This window comes from Poecilia reticulata, linkage group LG13 (assembly GCF_000633615.1).
Source record: "Poecilia reticulata strain Guanapo linkage group LG13, Guppy_female_1.0+MT, whole genome shotgun sequence".
NCBI classification, from domain to species: Eukaryota; Metazoa; Chordata; class Actinopteri; order Cyprinodontiformes; family Poeciliidae; genus Poecilia; species Poecilia reticulata.
The window spans coordinates 25,879,798-25,897,872 of NC_024343.1; the positions used below are offsets into that span (position 1 = coordinate 25,879,798).

At 40.3% G+C, this 18,075-nt stretch overlaps 2 protein-coding genes across 2 annotated transcripts; one reads left to right on the forward strand and one right to left on the reverse strand.

Annotated features, from left to right (window-relative positions):
- Positions 1–705: 705 nt before the first annotated feature.
- Positions 706–12,146, forward strand: LOC103474942 (COPI coat complex subunit beta 2). Its single transcript, XM_008426227.2, has 22 exons — positions 706–806; positions 1,230–1,367; positions 1,730–1,816; positions 1,952–2,078; positions 2,176–2,324; positions 2,418–2,564; positions 3,412–3,511; positions 3,588–3,730; positions 3,815–4,014; positions 4,307–4,417; positions 4,661–4,749; positions 6,676–6,782; positions 6,861–7,004; positions 7,135–7,265; positions 7,349–7,556; positions 7,825–7,935; positions 8,919–9,133; positions 9,217–9,309; positions 9,508–9,688; positions 10,038–10,109; positions 10,563–11,492; positions 11,581–12,146. Exons 1-22 carry the CDS (start codon positions 804–806, stop codon positions 11,656–11,658), a joined length of 3,564 nt encoding a protein of 1,187 aa, XP_008424449.1. The 5' UTR covers positions 706–803; the 3' UTR covers positions 11,659–12,146.
- Positions 12,138–17,187, reverse strand: mrps22 (mitochondrial ribosomal protein S22). The gene is made up of 8 exons (XM_008426228.2): positions 17,030–17,187; positions 16,600–16,748; positions 16,363–16,527; positions 16,108–16,251; positions 15,726–15,809; positions 15,138–15,283; positions 14,245–14,353; positions 12,138–12,577 (listed from the first exon to the last, which is right to left on the reverse strand). The coding sequence occupies exons 1-8, from the start codon at positions 17,154–17,156 to the stop codon at positions 12,485–12,487; spliced, it is 1,017 nt and encodes a 338-aa protein (XP_008424450.1). The 5' UTR covers positions 17,157–17,187; the 3' UTR covers positions 12,138–12,484.
- Between the last annotated feature and the right edge of the window lie 888 nt (positions 17,188–18,075).

Sequence of the window (18,075 nt, forward strand, 5' to 3'; positions counted from 1 at the left end):
TACAACCGATCTAATTATTCCAAATTCCGCATGCTGGCTGATTTAAACTAAACTAAACTAAACTAAACTAAACTAAACTAAACGTTTTGCTGTAATGCCGACAAAATACCACATTCCTAAAATAAAATGTTTTTTTTAATTGTCGTGCATCAGTATTTGTATGAGTTGTCAGGTACAAAGTGTTCTCCTAAAATCACTGAAAGATCCACGTTGCAAAAAAAAATGTCTCAAGTCAAGTTTGCCTCGACACAGATAAACAGGAAGTTAAATTTCTCATTTTCAAAGTAAAAGCTTACAAAACAATTTGAAAGAGACGATAGAGAATCCACAAACCCCAAACAAGCTGAAGCTACCAGAGCTTTTGGCAAAAATTATTTCGACTTAAACTTAAATAAATGCAGATTTGGTGACGTTTGTGCCATGTTCGAACTCAAAATGAATATTCATGAATATGAATTTGGATACACAGGTAAGACTGATAAACGTTAAAACTGCTTCACCATATTAGCTTATAAAACTTAATCTTAACATAGCTATTCATGCGCAACACATTTTTCTCATAGTTTATAGTTTTGTTTATGTTTTTTCTTCCCGGTTTTTACTAAAGGCGTTAATTTTGTTCCTCGTCGCTTAGGGCAAAGTATTTACTTTGAAAAGCATCACCGGAAGTTGTTTAGATATTGTCTTTAGCATGATAATCAAACTTTTCTCCGCTTAACTGCAGGGACCTGAAGCAGCACAGCAGCAGGATGGTAGGTGTGTTTTCCCTGGACTGTAACTGAGGCACACGCTGACGTGGAGACATGGTAGGTGTCCCAAACAAACTATTTATCACGTCACAGTTTGAAGATGTGTTATTAGAAGAACTGTACTTGCCACCCTGTTACACTTTAATGGCACTTGGAAAAAAGTACAGTAAACTCTTACAGCTCAAAATAAACAAAATGACCACATCGAGCCTTCATAATAAGCATTTAATTTGAAAAATCTTAAACTCAACGTGTTAAGCATGTATTTTATTCTTTCGTATGCCGTGCGATCGGTGAGAAATCATCGATGCGAAAGAAAATTTAGGCAGGCATGCATGCAAAATGTGGTATGGGAGAACAGACACACCCACTCCCTAACTAAAGCCAGAACGTGATTTAAAGCTGCAGAGGAGCATCCGCCAGCCTACCCCATGCACAATGTTGACCCCGTTCGTTTTTATTGTCTCTTATATTAACCAGCCTCTGAGGTTGGACATCCAGCGGAGGCTGACAGCTCGGTCAGAGAGAGTGAAGAGTGCCGACCTGCACCCCACTGAGCCGTGGATGGTGCTCAGCCTCTACACCGGCACTGTTGTCGTCTGGAACCATGAAACACAGGTGTCTATGAACCACAACACTTCCGTCATTTCGCACTCACTCTCTCCTAATTGTATTCCAACATTTCACTCAAGAATGCTTATTTTCAGTAAAACAAACAAATGCCTTGCAAAAGGATTCACTTGTCCCCCAAAGTTCAGATCAAATTTCCAGTCTTGACACAAATTTCCGATTGGACTTGAGCCTAGACCTTATTTATATATTTAAGATAAAATAAATTAAGTATGTACATTCATGTAATATTAAAATATTTTGTCCATAGTACATCCCTTCAAAAAACCCTTACAATGATACATTCTGAAAAGGTTTCTGTGGCATGTACTCTTCAGTAATACTGCCTGACCTTGCTTCTCTATCCCTAGGCAATTATTAAATCCTTTGAGTTGTGCGATCTGCCTGTTAGAGTGGCCAAGTTTGTAGCCAGGAAACACTGGATCATTACCGGAGCAGTAAGTGGTTTCTGGATAAAAGTTTGTGTACAAATCTTTTCTGTGACTCTAATTTTGCAGAACAAAAGCAGCTATTCTGCTGCTGTGGACTGAATTGGGATCATGTTTTTGATAAATCTGTTCGCTTGCCCACAGGATGACATGCAGATCCGTGTGTTCAACTACAACACGCTAGACAGGGTGTTCATGTTCGAAGCCCACTGCGACTACATCCGCTGCGTCGCTGTGCACCCCACGCAGCCCTTTGTCCTCACCAGCAGCGGTAGGAAATGCCTACCTAGAGTCACGCAAAATACAGTCGTCCAAAGGCAACATGCAAACATTTACTGAGTTGTCTGACGAGCGGTGTGTGTTTCCAGATGACATGCTGATCAAACTGTGGGACTGGGACAGAAAGTGGACGTGCTGTCAGGTGTTTGAGGGACACGCACACTACGTCATGCAGGTCGTCTTCAACCCTAAAGACAACAACCAGTTTGCCAGCGCCTCTCTAGACAGAACCATTAAGGTACACAAACAGGCAGACATAGGTGACCACAGACTAAAACTACAACTATCCTTCTATAACACTAATGCTACAACTCATCTTGCTGTACTGTAGGTGTGGCAGTTGGGCTCCAAGTCTCCCAATTTCACTCTTGAGGGTCACGAGAAAGGAGTGAATTGCATTGATTACTACAATGGAGGAGACAAGCCCTACCTTATATCAGGAGCAGATGATCATCTTGTGAAGATCTGGGATTATCAGGTAATCCAACACACATTGGACACATATAAACATGGATCCTCAAGTAGTACACCTGAAAAAGAGCAGCTATTATAAGATTAACAGCAAGTATGATTAAAAAAAAAGTTTATTCAGCTTCAAATAAAATCTACATTAAACCAGTGCTACAAAAGGCATCGATCTTTTGACCAAGAGCAAAAGCACGTATTTAAAGTATATTTTTATTGAGATCCAGCTGTGTTTGTATTAGTTGACTAACATTCCTCTTTTGTTTCTCAAAAAGAACCTGCTGACGCCTACAAACGTGTGAATTTTGAGTCCATTTGGAAAGTTTAATCTGCACTCAAATAACTGCAGAGTGCTGTAGTATGAGTAATTTCCTCTAACTTAAAGTATTTCTAGCAAACATCAGTTGTGCCGATGCTTGTAAAATAAATTCCTCCACCACAGCTTATGTGAGGAGCAGCCATATTGAAATTTGACGTCATAACGGGGTATTTGGAGTTGCTCCCGGTTTACCAGTGGGAAATCCCAATTTGGATTCCCAGTTTTGACTAAAACTAGAACGCAGCATTGGTTCCTGAAAAGTTCAGAGTGTAAACAACCTACTCAGCTAACGTAAACCCAGATAAAAACAACATGCTTAATACCGGTGAATCTAGTGCTTTTCAATATCTAGACGTCTATAAATCCATGTGGCAATTTGGAAAACAGAATATCAGTTTTGATATAAAACCACATAATTTTTCCAAAGGATAGAAAGTGAGTCAGGGGTTTCCGTCTGAAAACTGAAAGTGACATATTCCGCAGGTGGTTTGTATTAATACCACCAGGTAAAGCCTTCGTCTCTTCTGATTTTATTTACCAGAACAAAACGTGTGTTCAGACCCTGGAGAGTCATGTGCAGAATGTGACCTGTGTCTGCTTCCACCCTGAACTGCCGGTCATTCTCACAGGATCTGAGGACGGTGAGTAAAACCTGTCTCAGTTATTACTGGGTCACAAAGAGAACACTGACCTGGTTCCACTTTGACACATCCACAGGCACTGTCAGAGTTTGGCACTCTAACACCTACAGACTTGAAAACACACTTAATTACGGGCTGGAACGAGTGTGGTGTATATGTGGGCAGTCTGGCTCCAACAATATAGCTCTGGGCTATGATGAAGGCAGCATCATCATTAAGGTTTGTGCACCGTCAGAGCTTTAAATGAGTGCACTATTACGTTTTCATGAACACATATTTATATTGATCCTCACCTTGTTTCAGCTGGGTCGGGAGGAGCCGGCCATGTCCATGGACTCCAGTGGGAAAATCATGTGGGCCCGTCACTCTGAGGTGCAGCAGGCCAACCTGAAGACGCTGGGAGAGACGGAGATTCAGGACGGAGAGAAGCTCCCACTTGGTGCCAAAGACATGGGCAGTTGTGAGATTTACCCACAGACCATTCAACACAGCCCCAACGGCAGGTGAGCCATTGCAGAGTGGGAATATGACAAAAGCAGTCAAACAGGAGACTTTTAAAATTTGACATTAAGTGTCGTCATCTCCATTTCGAATGGAAAGGCAAGTTTGTGTAAACTGAAACGCTTGACATTAGTGCTGGTAGAATAGCCGCTGTGTCTATACATGCTGATGGTTTGAGTGAAACCTCATATCTGTACTTGTTACATTCAATGTTTCATTTTGACAAAGCGCGATAGGTATTCTGTCTGAGATTTCTAAATGGATATATATGTGGTGTGCGTTTCATTCTGACAGATTTGTAGTGGTGTGCGGAGATGGGGAATATATCATCTACACCGCGATGGCCTTGAGGAACAAAAGCTTTGGCTCTGCTCAGGAGTTTGTCTGGGCACACGACTCCTCACAGTAAGTCCTACCAATTAAAAGAAGTCCTTTTTTGTTACGCATTTAAAAATATATATGTGTTTCAAGGTTCAATGAGGTCTGAATGGATCATTAAGAAGATCAAAAGGGCAGTTTTTGAAAACTGTTGAGGCTCCCTTTAGCCTCTTCTCTAATCCAACTCACTGGATTTAAATTGTCCAAAGTTCTGTTCCAACAGCATAAACCCAGTATTTAAAATGACGCGCCATTTTTGTTTCTATGCAGGTATGCCACGAGGGAGGGCAATAGCGTGGTGAAAATATTTAAAAACTTTAAAGAGAAGAAGACTTTCAACCCTGATTTTGGGGCTGATGGTACGTTTCTTTTGCCACTTAAAATCACTTTTTTCTACATTCAACTAGTAAAATGAACTGAATCTATGTACTACCATACTGACCAATCAAAGTGCTTTATCTGTGTTTAAAAGTGTAAACATACTTATGTTGTTTAAATGTGGTGTCTTTAAATGACATCACATTTGAAAATTTCGTTCCAGGATTGAGCAGCAGAGTTGGTTATGTTGGTAGCACCCACAAATAACTCGTCAAATCCTGTCTGCCAATGCCAAACAGCGGGTTCTGGCACGCTGTTCGACATTCTTCTCAACCGGTTATTGTTCCAAGTCAGCTGATGTGGTTGTGTTGGTCACTCTGGTGCGAACAGCTACTGCTTGACTGCCATCAAGCAGTCCTGATCTTAACCTACATTTGACAGTTTATCAAGTTTATTCCCAAATTCTGGCGGTAAACCTGATAAGCTCTGCCCAGAGGGGACAAGTCTTCCCACCTTGCAGGATGGAATTTGGTCCCTAAAAATTGTATAGGGTTGCCACTTAAAGTCTATTCTTGATCAGTTGGAGCATTGAAGTTGCCTCCAAAGATGAAAGCCTTTTTTTCCAGTATGTCACACTGTGCTATGACACCATCTCCACCAAAAGTTATCTGGTACTGATATGTTTTTAACTGTTGCAACCCACAAAGGTATTTTCCTTCCAAGTATGGCAAAGAAAATAATCTTCCACATGTCCCTACTTTAATTGTAAAGTAGGGACATATGTATAATTTAGATACTATGTTTTTTAAAAAATACAGTAACATTTTAGTAGAACCTTTAACTCATATAGTTAACATTTCCATCAGAACAGGGCAATTTCCCGATGCATGGAAAAAAGCTTTGGTGAAACTGATTTTTAAATCAGGAAGTCGACATGAAATCAGCAACTACAGGCCAATAAGTCTGGTTCCGGTCATGTCAAAAGTGCTGGAGAAAATTGTTCTGGAACAACTACTACTGCATTTAGAAAGTAACAGTCTTCTGCATCCGCTTCAGTTTGATTTCAGACGTCAACATTCCACAGAGACCGCTGTAAGTTTGCTGCTTGAAAAGGTTAATCAATCACTTGACAAGGGACAAATTACTGGTGCAGTTTTTCTTGATTTGAAAAAGGCCTTTGATACGGAGAATCACAATTTACTGATCTCAAGGCTTTCATCATATAACTTCTCAGAACGGTCATTGTCTTGGTTTAAATCATATTTGGAAGATCGTCCAGATATGTTTTTGAACTCACTGATCCTCTCACATTTTACCTATGGAGCTACTGTCTGGTCTCAGACTAATCAAACTATACTCAAACCATTAGCAAGTCTCTATAATCGGGCCTTAAAGGTTTTATATCTAAAGCCGATTAGATTCCATCACTGTCACGTTTTGGTTAAATTTGGCATTTTGGATTTTACAAATTTTCTAAATTATAATGTTTTAAAATTGATTTTTAAATGTTTAAATGGACTTGCACCAACACCATTAAGCGATTGCATACAGAGACTGCAGGGCAACAGCAGATCTACCAGAGCAGCTTTTGCTCAAAGTGCTCTGTCTGTGAGAGGATCTGCAGTTTGGAACTCACTTCCTGTTCATTTAAAGTCCGTAACCAGTTTTAGTATGTTCAAAAATCAAACAAAACTCTGGTTATGTCAAAAACAGACCTGTACCCATTTTTGATGTTTTACATTTTTCTGTTTGTATACATTATGTTGTGCTATTTTAAATGATTATCACTTCATTTTTTAAAAAGCCCAACTAGGGACAAGTGCTGCGAATTAGCTGTTGCTATTGCACCATGATGCAAACATGGGACTGCTGTTTTATCCAGTTTGTCTATGTCGATGTGTGTCTATCCCTATCAAATAAACTTTATTATAATAATTGATATGTTCATTTTTATCCCTTCTGATCAGGCATCTTTGGTGGCTTCTTACTGGGAGTGAGGTCAACCAGCGGACTGGCTTTCTATGACTGGGAAAGCTCCAGTTTGATCCGCCGTGTTGAGATCCTGCCTAAACATGTCTGTCACAATCTCCTTTGTGCTAGTCCGAATGCTATAACTGCAGCTTCTTCATAAGCCTTTCATTGGTGCCTGCAGATGTTCTGGTCTGACTCTGGGGAGCTGGTGTGTATTGCTACAGAAGAGTCCTTCTTTGTGTTGCGCTACCTGACAGAGCGAGTGTCAGCAGCACAGGAGTCTAAAGAAACATTGACAGAGGATGGGATAGAAGATGCTTTTGAGGTCAGAGCTGTTTCTAGTGGTTTGTTGTAAAATTTTATCGTAAGATGCTGATATAAAAGAAAACTTCATTGTCTTTCCTTTCAGTTTTCATTTCATGGCTTCTGTTTGTTGTGGTTCTTCTGTTTCCCAGGTACTGGGGGAGGTCCAGCAGGTTGTAAAGACAGGTCTATGGGTCGGAGATTGCTTCATCTATACCAGCTCCGTGAACAGACTCAACTACTATGTTGGAGGAGAGATCATAACTATTGCTCACCTGGACAGGTAGCACATTGCCATTTGCTTTTATAGGCTAACGAAATAAAATGTGCATTAAAATGCCATTTCATTGTAAAAACTCTGAATAGGACCATGTATCTGCTGGGCTACATCCCAAAGGACGACCGTCTCTATCTAGGAGACAAGGAGCTCAACATCATCAGTTACTCCCTGCTGCTGTCTGTGCTGGAATATGAGACAGCTGTCATGAGGAAAGATTTCACCACGGCTGACAGGGTCCTTCCCACAATACCAGTGGAGCAGAGGACCAGGGTCGCCCACTTCCTGGAGAAACAGGTGTCACTGTCCTCCCAGCATTTGTCCTTTTGAAGTTTGCTGCCATGTTGAACTTACTGCCAACCCAGTGATGTTGTACTTGGATCTAAGATTTAGAAAAGACAAGGAAGTCAAAACTCTCGTTAAAATTTTCTGTTTTATGGCAAGGATGCATCTTCTCCTGGTCCTTATACCTGCCTCACATTTAACAGTGGCCATACGACAGCTCTGTTTCAGTGTTATTGAAGAAAGTTTAATGTTTTTTTTTTAAATGCATTTTCTTTTGTAGGGCTTCAGACAGCAGGCGCTGGCTGTGTCCACTGATCTGGAACACAAGTTTGAGCTTGCTCTGCAGCTGGGCGAGCTGGGGATGGCGCATGAACTGGCTCTGGAGGCAGAGGTCAGAGAAAGCCTCATGCTAGTGCATGTTGATGTATGGCTGCAGTTCAGCACCGCTTTAAAAACTTGATAAGAGAGAAAAAAATTCAACCAGAATTTATCCGACCTGTCATTTTTCTTCTAAAAAAATGTTTGACAATGGTAATCTGAAAAAATTATATTAATTTAAGCCTTTACAGATTTTGTTTACAGGTGACCTTAGTTGATCGTGTTAGGATAGGTCAATGTGCTATATAAAATATGTTCGTTAAATTTTTTGCTCAATATTATTAGCTAATGAGATTTGAGCATATCCTATTCGGGCCCCTTTCAGAATGAGCCGTTTCAAGCCTTAAATCCAAATAAGCTGCTGTTAGAAGAGTTCTCCCTAATCAACGTTTGAACTCACACCTGAAAATGGCTGCAAACAGATGAGCAATTACACAACTGTTTATCTTTGAAAAGCATTTGTAGAGCTTCTTGCACAACCAATAATAATGCAGCCAATGGCATCTGGATAGTAAGTCCACAACAAAACGCTTGCCTTTTCCAGCAGCCATTGTACAATGCATACAGTGGTAAAACCAGCTCACCAAATGTGCTTTTGCTCTACTGGGGTTGCTAGGTAACAGGCTGGGCTCCACTGGGGTTGCTAGGTAAGGGAATTTCCTGCCGATTTGTGACATTACATTCAGAAGGTCTTTGAAACGGCTGATTTTCTAGACGTAACGTTAACTTATTGTAAAATATATTATATATATATATACATATATATATATATATATATATATATATATATATAAAAACCCGCTGGGTGTTTTTTTTTTTTTAAGTGCGTGGTAATTTCATTTGGGAAGTACCCAGACGGAAGTACAAAAATATGTAAAATGTGAATTTTGCCACATCTGTGTACTCTCTAAGAGATAGAGTGTTATTATGTAGGTTCAAAGTGGTCAACAATCTTTTCTGTTGTCTCTTTGACTCCTTTGCGTGTTGGGGCGTCAGTCTGAGCATAAATGGAAGCAGTTGGCCGAAGTTGCCTCTACAAAGGGGCAGTTCAGCCTGGCTCAGGAATGTCTGCACCAAGCTCAGGATTACGGTGGATTACTTCTGCTGGCAACCGCCTCAGGCAGGGCAGACATGGTAGGGAAACTGGCCGAGGGAGCGGAGAAAGATGGGAAGACCAACGTGGCCTTCCTCACCTACTTCATGCAAGGAAGGTTGGTGTTTCTGGAACAGTTTGTCCTGTTTTTGTTGCTTTTAACATTTGGTATGCTGTTACTCTTATATTTTGTTTTGGCAGAACTGACAAATGTTTGGAGCTGCTTATTAAAACTGATCGATTGCCAGAGGCTGCTTTCCTGGCAAGAACATACATACCCAGCCAAGTCTCAAGGTAAAGGTGTTTCTAATCGGTTATCCCCAAGGTTGTTGAATGGCTAACTTCCAAATCTTGTTTCTGCAGAACTCCTGCATAAACTACTTTGTAATTGTAACTTTTAATTTCCCAAAGTCAGGATACAAATAAAGTTGAAAAGCTCTCCTGTTCATTAAGGTTTACTGGTGCGAGCTGGGTCTGTCTCTCTTCCTCAAGGGTGGTGAAGCTGTGGAAGGAGAACATGTCCAAGGTTAACCAGAAGGCAGCAGATGCACTGGCTGTCCCGGATCAGTACAACAACCTGTTCCCTGGCCTCCAGCAAGCTCTGCTGGCTGAGCAGTACCTGAAGGAGACTCATGTTGGGGTCAGACCTGCTGCAGAATACCCCCTCGTCGTGGTCAGTGGTCTGTTTTAAGCTCAAACATTGTCAGAAAAAAAACTTTAAATGACACACATAGGTTTTAACTGGAGAAGTTTTAGCACCGTTGCTTCAGAATGGTAAGGTTTTTGGTTCTAGGGTTTCTTACTTCATGCATGAGTTATTTCTCTTAAGTCCAAAGCACCCAAGTTATGTTAGGTCTTTTGTTTCATTTAATCCAAGTAGGGAGCATGTGTTTTTTTTTTGTGTTTTTTTCTGTCCACCTTGCGCCCAAAGACTATGGAGATGCACTTAAACAGATGTAGAAAAGGGATTGATGGATTGCTAGAAATAAATTTTGCTTGTTTTTTTTTTTTCTGTTCTCCAGTCAAACGAGGACCGTGATGTTCTGGAGGAGTCCAAAGGTTTTATCACCACAGGAGAGATTACTGAGCCAGGGGTGAGGAGAAAACCCTGCGCATCTTTGCAGTATCTTTTAGACACTAACCACATAATCTGCAGACAGATCTTTAGGCTGCATTTGCAACTCTTGTTTATGTGTAAATTGAGTTTGTGATTGTTATAAACTGTCTGTGAGGACTAAATTTTCTTATATATTGAAAGAAATTACAATAGAGTATTTCTTTTATACAGTAACTTTTTTTGCTGTTTTTCAAGCATGAACTCAAATAGTTCTTGACTGACAACAAAGCAATAACACCTGACCTCTGTGCAATCATCCCCACCTAGTGGCCATCCATGACATTTCAGGAACTGTTACAGGGATTCTTGTAAATGTCTGTTGTTCTAAATGGGGAAAAAAAAATCTTTTTCACAAAGTTGTGTAGGAGCCGTGATTTAATTGAGAGAAGTTATACAGTATTTTAACTGTTGTCTGGTGTTTGTTTTGCAGGAGGCAGTGGGAAGCATGAATGAAAGCCCTGCTGCCTCTTCAGAAGCAACGGTAATGGAAGAACCCATTCCAATAAAACATGAGCCTCCTGCTGATCCTGTTCCCGAGAAAATATTTAGTTTTCCAGAGGAAGCTCCTCTGTCTGTCTTTGCCGCCAAAGACCATGTTGAGCCAAACCAAGCACAGTCTGAGTGTCGAGTCAAAAGGGAAAACATCATGAAATCAGAGACTTTACTTATTGCAGAGGAACTCTTGATCCAGAAACCCTGCACTGAGGCTCCTGCTAAAGACTCAGAGGCCATACAGTCCAGTCCAGTCGAAGGTGTAGATTTATCTGAAGAGGTGGCTGATCAGGCCATAGCTTCAGCAGCTGAAGCTCAGCCAGATATCACGGCATCTGAAGAAGAAACACAAACGGCAGATAATGAGCTAATTAGCACGGATCTAAAAGCCAATTCTGTGATTGCATCAGAATTTGCAGCATTAGAGGAAACATCCAGCCCTGATCAACTGGAAACAGACGCCATTCCCTTAGTTGCTACAGCAACAGAAGAAACTCCAATTGCGAAGCTACCTATAGCAGCAGAGGAGCTCGTCTCTTTAAAACCAACAGAATGTTCCCTGCTGGATGCTCCATCAGCCGCGGGCCAGGCTTTTTCAGATCCGATCCTCGATTCATTGCTAGACTCAGATGAAGATGCATCAGCGGCGTTGAAGCCGGTCGCAGTGTGGGAGGATGAGCAAGAACAAGAGGAGAAAACTGCAGAACCTCCAGCAGAGACGGAGCATGGGTCGGAAGCGGGCGATCTTCCTGAGGCTGAATCAGAAGGATCAGACGACCCAGCAGAGGCCAACGTGGCAGAGCAGGAAGCAGGATCTGAAGGATCACAGGACCTAGCAGAAGACCTCGAGGAAGCAATCGACCATGAGGTAAACTGTAACATTTGTTAGAAATTAAATTAGGGGAATTTCAGTAAGGTCCTTAATGTAACCTAACATTTCACTCATCATTCTCTAGGACCTTGATGATCTGGATCTGGACAGTTTTGAACTGGAGGACATTGACACCTCAGACATGAATCTGCTGGGTGAATAGTGGAAGCAACATTATTTGACATTTTCTTGAGACCAAATAACTAAAAGTTCCATTTTTAAAGCTAACCAACCAAAGTTTTCTTTTACTAAAAGAAGTTAAAATGTGGGTCAAATACAGACTAGTTCTATACTTTAAAGGCTAAGGGGAAAGCTGGAAAATTAAAGTCTGCATCTTAATGTAGTTAGAACTCCTATCTCTTCTTCTCAGACATCACTGTTGATGTGTTAGGGATAATTGTTATAAAAAGTTTGTATTTTAACAGGCAGGACAGTCTTCACTTAGTACAAAATGTGTTCAGAAATGTTAAATAAGCATAATTCTCTTCTGCAGTCTGCCTCAATGTTAGGGTTGGGAAACACATGTACACCTCAAAGTCAGTACCAGGGTAACTTGTTATAAACAAAGAACAGTTCTGATGTTATTTCTACCTTTCAGTAACTAGTTTTGTTTGTCTTTTTTTTCAATAAAATAAATGGATGTCAAAGTGTTTCTGGACTGGACAGACGATTTTAATGAGCTTTTCCTCATGAGTATCTCTTTATTCTCCAGGATAGTCCTAGTTTACCTTAACATATCGTAAGCACATTTTGCAACAAACATCAATTTAATTCCAGTGATTTAAATGAAATGCATATACAAAGTCTCTGCAAACAAAGTTTTGGAGTCGAGTCTTTAGATCGAAGCTTTCCTTTCAGTGAAGATGGACCCCGGGAGGCAAAGAACAGTAGCAGTTCGTGTTTCATGTGGAACATAACTTCAGCTCTGGCTTTTTGTAACATTTTACTTCTGAAGTAAAAGTTCAGGTTGTTACTAGGATGTTGGGACGTTATGAAGCCGAGCCTTCAGCGGCTTTCTCTTCGTAGGCCTGCAGAGCCAGCTCGATGTAGCCCGACCTCTGAGACTCCTTTTGAGAATAGATCTGCAGGGACAAACACCACAGGACAACGTTACTAATAAACTCCAGTCCATGTATATTGTGTATACAGCCAGGATGGTCTTCTAGGATACACGTGCATTACAGTAAATCATAACATTACATAAGAGTTCATTTCTGCCAGAAATTAACTTATATAAGAAAAGTGAATTGATTGATTCCAAGCATTATTTTTCTTAAACGTTCGTCTTAACTGGTTCATGGTGGAAATATTTTGCAGTAGAGGATTTTGAGCTTGACTCACAGGAAATACAAACTCCAAGATCCATTTCTCAGTAAACTGAAATGTTACATCATCTAAACAGAAATATGATGCCCTACATAATCACAATGAAGAGTGAAGATTCAACAGTTGCAAAGTAACTGTTGAATCTTTGCAACCGTTACATCCTCCTTGAAGAGGATGAGTCTCTAAAGGTCACTGCTGAATTAGTTGGCCGTGTAGTGTGCTGTAAACGGCCAAAATGGAAGGTTGAGTGGAAGGAAAAAGTTTAGTAGAATATCATCTCAGTGTGGAAATGCTGGTGCAACAGCAGCAAATTTTTAAGGCCTTCTACATCAATTGTTCTCTGCAACAATTTCTCTTGTAAAAAAAGATATAATAGGAGTTTGCCATCATCAGCGTATGAAAGTGTGTGTGAATGGAAATGAATAATTTTATGTAAAGCATCTTTGAGTGTCATAATAAAGCACTTTATGTCTGATGCCATTTCATTTCATAAGCAACCTCAATAAACAGATAAAATGAAGGCTAGTGGTCCTTATATTTAACAAAGTATATTTCTGCAGACAAACACTTCTGAGAAAGATGGTGTGGGGAGGATATGAAAGTGTAGCTCGTGTGTGGAATCTGCATCTCAGAGCGCATTTATATCTTTGGGAGTGGCAACTCAAGGCCAGCATTCCTTATCCGTGCCTTTAAAGACGGGCGAGGATGGGAGGGAAGACAGAAGGTCAGAGAAGCAGGGAGACGAGGAACAGAGGAGCTTATCTAAATGCTTCCTCTCAACGGACAACACCAACATAGCTGATGCCACAAAGGAGTGAAAAAAAAACATAGAAAAGTTTAAAAAAAGAATGTGCCATGTGAAGCAGAGTTCAAGAGAGACCGCACACAGACAAGAGCTACGACTGCTCCCTTCATATCTCTGAGCCACTCCTGAATCAGAAAGTGTCAGAAGCATCTTAGCTGTACCTGCCGATGCTTCCCAACACGTGCTTTAACGGCCATAGCATAACAATCTTTAACAGGCTTGACCTGAACCCTGCAGTCTGAACTATGGAAACCCAAGGAGTGGGTCCAGAATTTCCTGCAATTAGACCTCCAAAAACATAAAAAATTATTTATTCCTTAGCCCTAATAATGGAAATAATTAAACTTTTAAAAGCTATACTAATTTATTAGAATCCACCTGTACAAAGATACCATTCTGAGCATCTTCAATAATAAACAGTCCTGAGACAAAAAAACAAAAAAAAAGATTTCTCATGGACTCTGGAAAAGTCCCCGCTTTGTCGACGCAGCCCTGACATGAACTCTTCCAACTCCTGCTTTAAATCTGAGATTTCACTGGGAACACGAGTCGCGTTGCAGTCAGCGGTGGTGGGAAATGGAGAGCAGATATTTCTCATCCTGGCCGAGTTGTCCTCACCTTCAGGAGGTCGGTACCGGCGGCCTGTTGGCTGGCGGCTTCCTGAGCCGACTCACTGTGTGGATGGATCATATGGAACAAGGACACAAGGCTGATGGCATCTTGTAGCCTGCAGACACAAACCCAGACTGAAAACACTGCTAATCCCCCGCAGGTGCAACATCTACAATCATGATCAATAAATTAAATACATATCCTGATGAGTCTCGTTTGTCATATTTTTTTGAAAATAACTTTTGAGCAGGTCTTAAACGTACTTTTTATTAAAGTTGTGTGTATAGTTTGAATCAGTCAGATGTAATATTCTAATGACTTAATGCTTTTCAAAACCATTATAAACTAAATTTAAGACAACATAAGTGTACAAAAAAAATTTCCATATTTTACATAGTAGTGCCAAGCTTTTATTCACACAAGGCATTGTATGGGTTGGCAACAGAAGTGAACCACTGCCAAAGACGAATGTCGTCCAGCCAACTGGTGATAAATTTAAACCTACCCATGAAAGATGAAAAAAAAAAAAAAAACTAGCCAGCTAGGTTTGACACATTAGCAGCTAGTTAGCAGTAGCCTCAATCACTTCAAACCACAGAACGGAATGAAGATGTTTAAACGCGACTTTAAACTGAAGACATTTTAAGATATTAATTTTAGACTTTTTAACAATGTGTGGATACCTTGTAATTTTAAATGTCATGTTTTCATTAGCTGAAAATGGAAAATCATCATAACCAACAGGAATAAAGGCTTTCAAGCATCCGTCTGTGTGTAATTAATCTATATAATTTGCTTCACTTACAAATAAAGTTTTTGAAATAAATTCAGTTTTCAATAATATTCTAATTTATTGAATAGGTGTGTATTTATAGGATTATATGAAAAAAAAAACCCACATGTCTCTCCTCAGCATGTCCGCTATAAGTCCGTCGACTCTGCGAGCGTTGACCAGGTACCAAGCCAGGCCTCCAAAGTGCCTGGTGGATCGCAGAAGATTGTATTTGCCGTTTTTTTCCAGGTCCTCATATGTGGCTTCGTGCACCTACACAGAACAGGAAGTCAATGATTATTGCTCATGCTGAATCAGGAAAATTCTCTTCGGATCAAACATTCGACTCTGAAAAACCAAGATCCTGGAGAAGGTGCTTGGATTGTCAGACCAACTGATACTTTTAATACTTTCTTGGTTCCAATTTTTAATATACAGATCTTCCTTCATAGTGACCAACTCTTTAAAAGCATTTTGCTTCTCTGGAGCGTTTAGCTGTGTTTCAGCACAAAACCATGTGGTTATTAGATTGTTTATGGGCTATTCACAAGTTAAAAAAGGAGAAAGGTTTAACACAGTTCTCTTTTTTTATGAAGGAATGGAAAAGAATATGTATCCATACATCAGACACTCTTTTGTTTATCTGTTAAAATAGAATTTCCTATTTTTTAGTTTTTGGTTTATTTAGTTAGAATAAAGACTGGTGTAAACTTACTCTAATGTAATCTGCAGAATCTGGCTCAAACTGGACCAGACACAGGTTCAACACATCCTCATGACGGTCCTGGGAAAACACAGTCTGTAACAGAAAAGAGATGTAACTTGGTTAAAAAAATTTAAAAAAAGATTTGATATTTGTTACACACATGAAGAAATGCACAAAGCAGAAATTTGGAAAAGATTCACATGATATTATGGCCTCATGTATACTGACCACAACATGTTTAGAAAACACGCTGAAATATTAAGATTTCTGACTCAGTCTAGGAAAAAGGTTATCGGAACTTCACAAAGCAACAGGGTTTGAAGGTTAAACTTGTGAACCACAGAGAGAGAGGGAAAAAATACTTGGTTAAACCCATTAGGCTGCTTCACACCTTCAGGTTCTCTTCTTTGAAGAGGACATGTGGCATCAGCTTCCGGCCCTGTTTGGGGAAATAGACCTGAACGAGACGATCTCTCTCCTCCCAGGTCGCCTTCCTAAGAGTCCCATCAGGCTCTCGAACAACTATGAACCTCTCCTGAACAAAGAGTAAAAAAGCAATCGAGGATTTTTTTGGGTGTCATTTGTACTCATTTCAACTCCACTTAGTAAAATATCCGCACAAAGAGGAACAGTAAAGTGTGTGTACTCTGTGTGGGACGCTGTAGGTGATGTCAGTGAAAACATATTTGGCTGTGTCCATGCCATCCAGGATCTTATCCACAGCCAGGACTTCGTTGATGGGCTTCCTCTCTGGAAGGACGGGGGGCATCTGCAGCTGCTTCTTTGCTTCCTCTGTGGCAAACTGTATAGCCTGAAAGCACACACGGGGGATTAAAATTATTACTTTTATGAGGTGTGTGTAATACATAGCTGTAATGGTTACCTGCTCCAGCTGTTCATCCGTCATAAGTTTATAGGTGGGCGGCTTCATTTCTTGTTTAATGGGTCGGAAGACTTTCTGCAGGTCCAGCCCAGTTATCCTGGTGAGGATGTCCTGCACAGCTGCATCTGTGAACCGGGGCTTTGCACCACCTGTGGATTATAACAGATAATCGTATCTTAAAATAAGGATTTAGAGAACCCATTGTACCATTATAACTTGTTTTAAGATACACATCCAGCTTCAATAGATGTAGTAACTACAATAGATTTACGCAATATCTCACTTTCAGCCTCTTTACATTGAAGTAAAATACGAATTTCGGACAATAATTTTGCAAAGCCTGTATAGGGGGTTAACGAAACAAGCTACAAGGTCAGCATTAAAAAAACATTATTCAACCACAATAGCCTCATTAAAAAATAAAAGCTACCTTTTACACTTGTTTCATCACAAAACGTCCTCGCGTTACATCTAAACAATGTTTTCCTGATCCTGTGTAGGTCTTTAACCCGATAAAAGCTCTGAAACAAGCAGCGCGTTGTGCCGAGCGCCGCCATCTTTGTTATTACCTCATCTACGCAGCTGCGCAGTGACGTCTGACTTGTCTCTGGGTGCGCACCATTTGTAGCCCGGGAAAGCAAGGCGGTGCAGACATATAGTGATACATTTTCAAACGGAGCGTCAACAGGGCCTAGATGCCCTGCTTTAATCAATCGGTGACGGCAGCGAATAGAATTGTATAGTTGTTTAGGTACCATTGTGATTTCCTTTATTAAAAAAACAATGAAGTCATTGTTTCTGCAGTATAAGGATATATATTGGGATACATTTGGCTTTACAACGGGAATATAATAGGGCAGGGCATAAGCGTAGGAAGCGGGGGACATGTCCCCCCTCCCCTCCCCCAAAAAAATATTGAAGAGAGTCACATTCGTCCCCCCCAATAATTTTATTTTTGTTGGTCAAACTGCTGTATTGAGTTTAAAACTGCCGAGTCCTATTTTATTATTTGTTTTTTACTTTGGTTTTAGAAAGACGTAGAACCAGTTCAACTGCAAGTCAATTTATATCAGTGCATTTTTACCAATAATCAAATGTCTTTTGACCAATAAGATATATCAGAATCTGGTAGCCTGTCTGTGCTACCAGAGTATGTAGCTTGCTAGTTGTGAGGCAAATGCTAAAGTGAGTGTTCATCCTGGAATCCTGATTATAGGATTGTAAATAGTAACGTGTTAGAATACTTGTTACTGAAACAAGGGTCAGATTATAGTAACGCATTACTGATGTGTCGATGGCATAATTGTTTGACATTTCTGCTCAAAATATTTGCTGATCTGTCAGGTTTCCGATATGCGTCGCCCCCAATGACAGACTCGTTCCTATGCCCTTACAGAGAGGGAAGTTATAATTTAAGAGGTGAAGGACATTTAAAAAAACAATGTATTAGAACAACCATGCAGAGTTTTTGTTTAT

What these genes read in the sequence shown, in the direction of transcription:
- LOC103474942 (XM_008426227.2), top strand. An exon ending in CTTTGTCCTCACCAGCAGCG is followed by an intron (nt 2,079 to 2,175) that starts GTAGGAAATGCC and finishes GTGTGTTTCCAG; the next exon opens with ATGACATGCTGATCAAACTG. An exon ending in TTGAGATCCTGCCTAAACAT is followed by an intron (nt 6,783 to 6,860) that starts GTCTGTCACAAT and finishes TGGTGCCTGCAG; the next exon opens with ATGTTCTGGTCTGACTCTGG.
- mrps22 (XM_008426228.2), bottom strand. Translation starts at nt 17,156, where the DNA reads ATGGCGGCGCTCGGCACAACGCGCTGCTTGTTTCAGAGCTTTTATCGG. An exon ending in TGATGAAACAAGTGTAAAAG is followed by an intron (nt 16,749 to 17,029) that starts GTAGCTTTTATT and finishes TATAATCCACAG; the next exon opens with GTGGTGCAAAGCCCCGGTTC. An exon ending in GACATGCTGAGGAGAGACAT is followed by an intron (nt 14,354 to 15,137) that starts GTGGGTTTTTTT and finishes TTGTGTCTGCAG; the next exon opens with GCTACAAGATGCCATCAGCC.